The sequence below is a fragment of the Cibotium barometz genome, chromosome 53 (genome assembly GCF_041138505.1).
Source record: "Cibotium barometz isolate CiBa-2024 chromosome 53, ASM4113850v1, whole genome shotgun sequence".
NCBI lineage: Eukaryota > Viridiplantae > Streptophyta > Polypodiopsida > Cyatheales > Cibotiaceae > Cibotium > Cibotium barometz.
In genome coordinates, this window is record NC_141098.1 from 23,162,454 (window position 1) to 23,172,761 (window position 10,308).

The 10,308-nt window shown below is 42.9% G+C and overlaps 1 protein-coding gene across 1 annotated transcript; it reads right to left on the reverse strand.

The window, feature by feature from the left end:
- Window positions 1-1,071: 1,071 nt before the first annotated feature.
- LOC147608419 (pentatricopeptide repeat-containing protein At3g26782, mitochondrial-like) lies at window positions 1,072-4,614 on the reverse strand. Its single transcript, XM_086789435.1, has one exon. It carries the CDS (start codon window positions 4,612-4,614, stop codon window positions 1,072-1,074), a length of 3,543 nt encoding a protein of 1,180 aa, XP_086645561.1.
- Window positions 4,615-10,308: the final 5,694 nt, after the last annotated feature.

Consider the following 10,308-nt stretch of genomic DNA (forward strand, 5'->3'; position numbering starts at 1 on the left):
TAAAGCATTCCTTCTATCAATTAATAGGTTGCAACCTTCTTGATGAGGTATCTCGCTTTGTCCTTGATGGGACTGTCGATTGGGATCCGTCAGCCAAGAAGTGGACTATCTTCACCTTATTTGGGTATGTGGTCAATATAGAACAATGGAGCGTTGGGAAGATCATCTTCCACTCCAGAGGACATTCTTCGTTTTCGTTTATAAAATGTGTACCATAATAACTCACTATTTCTAGTGGTGGGTAATCCAAACGAGTAATCACATTCTCATAGAGAAGTTTTTGGCAGTAGATCTTCCGTGTTCCTGTCAACTTCTTGTGTAGCTTACAGAATGGACGCCCACTTCAATAACTGAGGCACTATAGCCTGGGCAATGGACATGGCCGGGGGTTGTGCGCTGCGGTTGTTGCACTACCGTGTCATCACCATCACTGCTTCTGAGGGCCTTACAGCACCATGGACCCCTCTTTGACACCCACATACCAACAATGGGAGCTCATCAGGAGTATTGCAGCCTGGCTCAACTGGCATACACACTGCAACGAGACCATCAAGGACACGGTCACTCCTCCAGCCAAGATCATCCTTTCAGATGGACAGACCTCATCCACACCCTTCAGGGCCAATGAGAGCGCCTTCAGCGAAAGTCCCAGGTCATGCAGGAATATTTGTTTGGCACGTCAGTTCGTGGTGTGGCTCTTCCCCCTCCCCCATGAAGACAGTCTCCCTCCAAGAGTGGCCAGCCATGGAGGGAGCATCCCCCCCATCAAGATGATCACTAACTAGCAATTTAGAGGGCTGTAATTTTCTATTAAGTAGTTGTATACTCCTGTTGACGAATAGAAGATTCTCCTCTTATGAGAAAAAAAAGGCTTTGCAGTCATCCTGGTGAGAAGGTCATAATTACAAAAGAATTTACAGTAGCTTTTGCAAGGTCTTCTGTCAAACAATGTGCTCAAGTATTGAGTAAATATCCTGTTTTATATATTTTGTGTTGATAATTGCTGTATGTTTTATGACTGAACCACTCACTAACCAAAACTTCGTCTCCAATGGTTGCATCAGAGTGAAATCAAAACATATCTAGGCAAGAACAGGAGCCATTTTTGAAGTGATGGATGCAGCAGTTATCACGAAGTATGATCTCTCGCCTCTCAATCCTCGAGATGATCTTGGTTGCATCGTGACAATTACTGCACATCTTCAAATTCTTAGTTACACGCAATGTATCTCCCTGCGGGGTATTGAGAAGGCCGAAAGCTATGGCCAACTTCTCTGCATGTACACATAATGCTACCCCTTTCTCCCCATCACTTATAGGTCTTGACACCAAGTCAAGATTTGGAACATGTCCTTCTCCTTCAATGCGTAAGCTAAAGAAATCCAGGAGTGCTGAAATCTCCTTGCTTGGGGTGTTACCTACTGCAAACTCGTGCACCTTCTTGTTCACCTCTATTACAGCAATAGCAGGTTTCTTCTTTGCCCCCGAATGTTTCCTCAGCTCTTCTATTCGATATGCATCGTCCAACCTGCCAGAATTTGAATAGATTTCTGCCATGAGCACATACCAAGCAGCAGCATCCGGGTTCATTTCCACAAGCTGCTGAAAGCATCTCAACCCAAGCTCTGCTTCTCCATACCTTTTGCAGGCACTGAGCAAAGCCGCCCACATTTTCTCAGATGGAGGCAGCAGTTTAAGAAACTTCTCAGCCTCATATAGCTGCCCTGACCTTGCAAGAAGATCAACCATGCAAGTGGAGTGTTTCACTGTCTGTACAATGCCAAATACTTCTTTCATCTCCTTGAAATACACCCGACCCTTGTCTACCAGACTCACATGGCGGCATGCATTTAGAAGGCAAGTGAATGTGATAGCATCTGGCTTTACACCATGTTCTTGCATGGCTTTGAAACAATCTATAGCCATGTTACCTTGATGGTTTAAGCCATATCCTGTTATGATTGAACTCCATGCCACAACATCTTGGGCTGATAGTCTTTCGAATACCACCTGTGCATCTGAGGTGGAGCCACATTTTGCATACATGTTGATCAAACTGTTACCAACAGACACATCTCTCTCCATTCCTTTTTGTATGATCTCCTTGTGTATCTCTCGTCCCATGTGTATGGCTCCTACACAGCCACAGGCTTTCAAAACACAAGCAAATGTGTCGGCATGTGGAGAAACATCCTTGGACCCCATCTGCTCATATAAATGAAGAGCTTCCTGACCAGTTCCATGTTCTGCATATCCTGCAATCAGTGAGGTCCATGACACCACATTGCGAGCTGGCAGCTTGTCAAAGACTCTCCGTCCATCCAAATGTGAGCCACATTCAGCATATAGGCCAACCAAAGTGTTGCCAATAGGAAGATCTCCATCAAACCCCTTTTTTGCTATCTCTATATGTAGCTCTCGGCCCTTGTCTGCTGCCCCCGTGGTGATACAAGCTTTCAAGATGCAAGCAAGAGTGACAACATCTGTTGAGGTACCCTCCAGCTGCATCTGTTCAAAACATCTCAGTGCGTCTTCAGCATGTCCCCCCTCAGCATATCCTGCAATCAATGCAGTCCATGTCACCACATCTCGAACTGGCAGGAAGTCAAAGACCTCCTGTGCCTTTGAGAGAGAGCCGCACTTGGCATACATGTCGATCAAACTACTGCTTATGGAAGGATCTGTTTCCAATCCATATTGTACCACCTCTAAGTGGATTTCTTGGCCCTTGTCTACAGCTTCTAGGCTGCCACAAGCTTTCAAAACACAAGCAAACGTAAATGCGTTAGCAGAGATCCCATCCAGTTGCATATGTTTGAACCCCTTCAACACTTCTTGATTAGATCCATGTTCAGCATAGCCTGCTATCAGTGCTGTCCACGACACAACATCCTGGACTGGAAGTTTGTCAAACATTTTCTGTGCCTCCGAAACTGAGCCACACTTTGCATACATGTCAATCAAAGTGTTGCCAATCTGAAGATTGCTCTCAAACCCATACTTTGCTATCTCTCTGTGTAATTCTCGACCCTTGTCTATGGCTCCCATGTTGATTGAAGCTTTCAAGCTGGAAGCAAACAGGTTAGCCTCTGGAGAGACACCTTCAAATTGCATCCGTTCAAGACACCTCAGTGCTTCCTGACCAGGTGCATATTCAGCATATCCTGCAATAAGCAAAGTCCATGAAACAATATCTCGATCTTGCAGGTTATCTAAAACTTTCTGTGCCTCTGAGAGTGATCCGCATTTGGCGTACATGCTGATCAGACTGTTGCCAGCAGATAAATCTCCTTCAAGGCCCTTGTGTGTGATTTCCATGTGTATTCCCCTGTCCATGGTTTTCAGGCTAGCACAAGCTTTTAAGATGCAAGAAAACATGACTGTATCCAGGAGGATGCCCTGACGTTGCATCTCCTCAAAGCATCTCAGCACTTCTTGAAACTGTCCATATTCAGCATATCCTGCAGTAAGCACTGTCCATGACACTACATCTTGAACTGAGAGCTTGTCAAAGACTACCTGTGCTTCTAGAAATGATCCACATTTGGCATACATGCCAAGCAAACTGTTCCCTGCATAGTTATCTGTCTCCAACCCCATTTGCACAATCTCCAAATGTACTTGTCGACCCTTGTCTATAGCATCTATGTTGCCACAAGCCTTTAAAACGCAAGCAATAGTGATGGCATTAGGACAGATGCCTTCAAGTTGCATCTGTTCATAGTATTTAACTGCCTCTTCACCAGATCCATGGTCAACATGCCCTGCAATAACAGCAGTCCAGGAGACAACATCTCGAACTGGCAGCATATCAAATAAATCTCCTGCCTCTGACAGAAAGCCATACTTGGCATACATGCCAACAAGGGTGTTTCCTAGCAATAAATCTGATTCCAAACCCTTCTCTACAATCTCTTTATGTATTTTCAGACCCCTGTGCATGGCTCCTAAGGCACTGCAAGCTTTCAAGGCACAAGAAAATGTGAAAGCACTTGGACATACACCCTCCCTTTGCATCCTTTCTAAAGAATTTAGTGCCTCCTGACCAGCACCATGTTCTGCATATCCAGAAACTAAAGAATTCCATGTCACTACATCTTGCACTGAGAGCTCATCAAAGACTTCCCGTGCCTCTGGAAGTGACCCACACTTGGCATACATACTGACCAAAGTGCTTCCGACTGGAACCTCTTTTTCAAGTCCCTTGTGTGCAATCTGACAATGGATTTCTCTGCCTCTTTCAACATCTTTCAGCTGTGCAAAAGCTTTTAGTAATACCACAAGCGTGTAACTACTAGGATCTACATTATCCTGCTGCATCCTTTGATAGAGCCTGAAAGCATGCTGCGGCTGCCCAAATTGTGCATGACCTGATATGAGAGACGTCCATGAATGTTCATTCCGGTCAGTCAACCTGTTGAAAACTTGCTGAGCATCAGGCACACTACTGCATTCTACAAACAAAGGCACAATGTGGTTCCCAACAATGCTATGGGATTCCAGCCCACTGTTGCATGCAAATGCATGTAGTTGCTTAGCATACTCCAAATTTTTCAATGTCCTGCACTTCTGTAGATTAGAGATAAAGTTCTCAATGGAAGGCACCTCAGCCATCCAATCAAAGAAACTGATGCTAGGTTGTGATCAACAAGGATCTGCGATTGCGGCCGCCCCGCTCCATATCATACACGTGCATCAAGCAAATGCCAGCTACAAGGAAGTGCACCATCTTTGCTCAAATGAGAGCTTACAAGTCAATCATGGGACCAAGTCAAGTCCTTGAATTTTCAGCCCCGCCCATGACGGTACCATAACCTTGGTTCTGGATCATCCTGAGGTTACCCTCTGCAACCACTTGCATTCCAAAGCCAAGGCTGGCCTTGCACATGTGGTATCTCCGTTGACAAGTTAAAATCTTCTGTTCCTGTGGATGCCCTATGTAAGGCTCAAGCATCTCAAAGCCAAAGCTGGCCTTGAAGATGTGGTAAATCCTCTTTCCAAGCTAAGTATTTCATGACTCCAACCACAAAATGTGATCTTGCACATCCTCTTCCATGCTGGGCTCTTCTGCAAATTTGGATTTGTGACCCTTTAGGTTACGACTTGAAATCTTATGAAGGGCTATCATCAACATCATCATCTAGCATTTCAACTCTGCAAAAGGGCTCATTTGTCCTCGCTGCTAGCGGTACACGAGAGGTAGACCATAGAACAGTGTTAGATTTCTTACCGAAAGAACAAGGGGAGTGTGGCAAACCTCGACTCGGGCTCGAATCCATGGCAGTTTGAAATGCCTTAGCTTCGGTTTGGAGAGTGAAGCGTCCGGCCACACCAGGAGAAGTGTCCGGCCCACATATGTTCGAAAAAAAAAGTATTTTCCCAAAAAGTGAAAAACCTTCATCTAAAATTTGTGAAATTATTTATGAAGGAAAGTCTTAAAATTTGAAGGTTTTTGTTCTATAACTTCTCAAAATCTGGAGGTATTTGTACCTTCAAGCTTTAAATTTGAAGGTGTTTTTCGAACACTGATCTCGAGGTATTTTTCAAACACTGATTAGGGTATTCATTGCACATTGAGAGTGGAAGTTATTGTTTAATTTCCACCATTGACCCCAACTCTGGTTCAATGACCCTCTTTGCATTATTGGCTTGGAAAGGCCAATAATTTCAACATCAACAAGGAGTTAGACAACCAAGTTTTGCAATACTAGGTTCATATTTTGCCTAGGGTGCCTTCATTACCCATTATGAACTCCAATTTGTGTAAAAGGTATTGATTTCAGACTGGCTAGAATCATGTTGTCAATTCTTTTGCCCTTGAAAAAGACATTTGTAGACCATGGAGGTAGAGTGAGAGAAAAAATCACAAAGCCCTAAAGATGTATTCCAAACCATGAATTTTGTTAACTAGTTAATAATTCATTAATGGGTTGATCCATTTAAGTATCTTAAGGTTCATCCCCATTTGGATTTGGTCTCATTTGGAAATATGTGAACCCAAAAAGGGCCTTGTAAGAAATGGATTAGAAATTTGATCAGAGAACTAGACTTCAGCCATGGATGGGGGACAAGGGGAACAAGTCCAATAAATGAGGACTTTTATAGTCCCTAGACTCCCCTACAACCACCCTAGTATCCCACTTTTTAGCCCCTAGACTCCCCTTCAATCGCCCTAGTATCCCACTTTTTAGCCCCTAGACTCCCCTACAACCGCCGTAGTATCCCACTTTTTAGCCCCTAGACTCCCCTACTAACCCACGTCTACTACAATAACTCTATCTTTCCACATCAACACCTCACAACCCAAGCCACCATTACACATCAGCTCTTGCATCGCACCTAGGGCATCTCCTCTCTCGCAAACCTCGATCGTTGAGGTGTTTGCTACTCTTTCTTTGGCTTTTTTTTATTTTGACGTCCCACTTGGTCCCTTTGGCATGTTATCTTGTTTTAAGAGTTGTAGGGAAAGTGCTTCTTTAGCCATAATATTTATTATGTACGGCCTAGGATCCAATCTAAGTGCTTCTTTAGCCATATATATTTATTATATATGGCCTAGGATCCAATCTAAGTGCTTCTTTAGCCATAATATTTATTAATTATATATGGCCTAGGATCTAATCTTACTCTTTGAGAACCTCTTAAAGGCTAAGATTTGGGATGTCCATTTCATTATCCTCATCAAACTTATAGGAAGATGAAAGTGGAAATCCACGACAAGAACTTTACACCAACTTTGCCTTGCCCAAAAGCATTGATGTCCTCCTTGGTAATCTAATTGAACTACGCAGCTTGGTGTACTCTTTCTTTCTTGATGTCTTCAAAGCCTTTTCTTGAAGGCATGCGCATTTGAGTTGATGTACACAAAGAGGTTGCATGGCACCTAATCAACCTCAATAGGAGGTATCTTGAGTGTGTAGGTCTTAGCATACTCATGCATGTGTGCAGGTCTTGGCATACTCATGCATGTGTTGCAATGTGGCTTGGTAATGAATTTAGTGTAATATGATGGTGGTAGGGATGTTAATAGTTTGGTTGAAAATATATAAGATGTCATCCTCGCATTGGAACTCAGTCTTAGTGAGGAATTAAAGGAATTGCATGGGGTGTGACATCCATGATGGATGTTAATGATTTGATTGAGAACATAAAGGATATCCTCCTTGCATTGGAACATAAAGGATATCCTCCTTGCATTGGAACTCAATTTTGTAGTGAGAAATTGAAGAACTTCATGGTAAGATCCATGATGAAAGAGGAATAAGAGTGTAAAGAGTAAATGAGGAGGTAGTGGATAGCTCTGAAATCACATATATAAAGTGAAGAGGTGGGCTAGACAAGGCTTTTATACTAAAGGAGAGCCTTTAAATACGAAGGGCTTTATATATTGAAGAAGGGAGAGCTCTTAATAACTATTCACATGTAAATTATTAGATTTAAAGAAATTAATAAAATTATAAACAAAAAGTTAAAAATGTGTACATATTGAAATAGTATTGTTTAAATGACCTTTAACATTTTGTGCTTTAAAGAAAACTATATTGTGACCATAGGATTATAGCCAAGGAGACTAGTCATTGTGTACACAATTTTTGAGAGCCTATAAGTCGCCATTTTGTAGTTTATCTCATCATTTTCTCCCTAGTCTACACTAACCACCATCATAGCTTCTCTATACATGTGCAAGAAATCTTATAAAACTTTTAACCATAAGATAACAATAATTCAATAAATTTTTTTCCACAAAGAAAATAAGAACAAACCAACCTTTATATAATTTACTTATTTTATATCTTCTACACTCAATATGTGTAGCCATTTATATGGTAGGAATGTTTGGGAGGAAGCGTAATGTACAGGTACAGGCCCGTTAGACTAGGTCCAAGGCAACAATTACCAACCCAACCTTCAAGTTCTAGGCTGTCTAACACTGAAACCCCCAGGATGAGAAGAGACTTGGAAAGTGCAGCCAGGAAAGGTCAAGTATTCTTCCCAACCTCAGAGGAAGTAGAATTAGATTTGAAAAGGGCTGAAGTAGAGCGACAACTACGATAATTGAGCTTAAGGAAACAAGCGCTTGATACTCAAAGAGCTACGGCTGAACAAAAGGAAATGGAAAATGTGAATCCATTTCAATCATGTGGTAAGGAACCAGAAATGGTCATGGTGGGCAAGACTAAGGGAGACATCCCAATTTTAGAGCTCATTAATGAGGAGCCAAGAGTGGAGGAAGGGCTTGATACCCAGAGATAACACCCAGAGATAACCTACCTAGGGAAACTGTGGAGTAGAGAACCGCTTATACACCAAGAAAGATATAGAGCAAATGATTAATCATCCCACGTTCTTACAGGACATGGAGCTCTTGATTCTACAAAGATGGACGGAGGCTGCTAATAATGAGCCGAGCCAAAATGAGGTGGCCAGACCTACCCATAGACCCAAAATTCCTAGAAGAGCCAATGTTGGAAGAGGACGAGGTCTAGGTAGGGGGGGGAGTAGCTCCTCAAAGACCAATGGTGGATCCAAATGTAGATCCTAATGCGGCCACAAGGATAGATTTGTTGAATATGGCTGTGGAAATGGGTTGAGGAATGGTCAAGGAACTAGGCAAAGGTCATACAAAAATTGACCCGATGCAACATGTCGAGATCTTTGAGTCCACATGCGAAACCTGCGGGCCAATAAGTGATGTAACCACGATTCATGCCTTCTCACTAACCCTAGAAGGAAAAGCTCATCAATGGTTTTGAACCCTCAAGCCAGAAGATAAGATCAATTTCACTTAGCTCAAGAATGTGTTCATGCCAAGCTTTGCCTGAAGTGGTGACAGATGGAGCCTTGTGGCACAGTTGCATAATATCAAACAAAAAGAAAATGAGCTTATGCAAGACTATGTATCCCAGTTAAAGCACCTGAATTCAGGATGTAAACTACAGGAGAGGCTAACTAATGATTAGTTACTTACCGTGCTTCCAAAGAGGAGCCCGAGATCACAAAATGCATGATTATCTAGTGACCGGCTACTCTACTACCAATATCATGCAAGTGGTTCTGCATCCACTTCTAACCATGCCACTATCAGGACCATAAGTGTGCAGCGTGGAAACATCATGCCACTAAATGTCCTGACACACGAGCCCAAGCCCAACTAGGGGACAAAGGGAAGAACCCAGCAGATACCACCACTTCTAGAACTGGAAGGAGAAGGAGAGTGAAAAAAGTGGGTAAATGTGACACCAGGGTCACAATTCAAGATGGATCTGAAGAAGATACTATCAACACTGGATCCACCCAATCAAGGGAAGAGAGTGATCAAGCACCAAAATCAAATGATCTTGCCCAAGAGGCGCAAAGAGAAAAACCAGCAACCCATAAGGAGATTGGTGAATACCCAAATGCTGAAGAAGAGATAAGAAAGATTGAAGAAGCTAAGGCCCTAGTAGAAGAGTGTCAACAGCTTCACGAAGCCAAATTACAGGCTAACCGGGCCAGGGATACAATGTATCCAAGAAACGAACCGATAAGGGAAAGAGAATTGGACGTGCCTACTCCAATTCCAAAAGAGTCTGAAGAAGGATCTTAAGGAAACCTTATGTCAAGAGTGTTTGAGTAGATTGAGCAGGATGTGTCCATTCATTCATTCCCTAGGGGCGAATATGAGATGCACACGTGGAAGGAACCCTCACTTGCCAGAGAGCCCAGACACATAGGCAATCTTGCAGTTATATTGTTCACTTCTGTACAAATTCCATTGGGGCAACTACTACGTAGTTCGCCCAACATTGTGGGCGGACATAAAAGAATGGGTAGAGGGAGGACTAAAGCCAACAACCACTGCAGAGGAGATCACTCACCTCTAGCAGAAAGAAACTTAAAACATGTAGGGGAAAGAACGCCTAGATTTGTCAAGATACCGATTAATCAATTGGAGAGGTATTATGAAAGTGATGACACTAATGCTACAATCCCAATTCATCATAATGGATACCAAGCATTGGCTATCTTGGATGGTGGGGTGGGAGTTAGCACCATCACAAAACAATGTGGGAAAAACCCGATGTGAAAAGAGCAGATCTTATTGTTAAAATGGCAGACGGAACATCTTCAAGACCCATGGGGCATTTGGAGAATGTGTAGCTTAAACTCTTTACGTTCCACTACCGTCATACATTTGTGGTAATGGACTTTCTACGCCAACCAGACTCATATGACATAATCTTGGGGAGACCCTTCATGAGGGAATCCAAATTGGTGCACGATTGGGCATTAGACCATGTGTATGTTTGAAGGGACTTACAAATCCTA

Excerpts from the sequence above, each read along its gene's own strand:
- LOC147608419 (XM_086789435.1), bottom strand. The coding sequence starts at position 4,614 with ATGGCTGAGGTGCCTTCCATTGAGAACTTTATCTCTAATCTACAGAAG.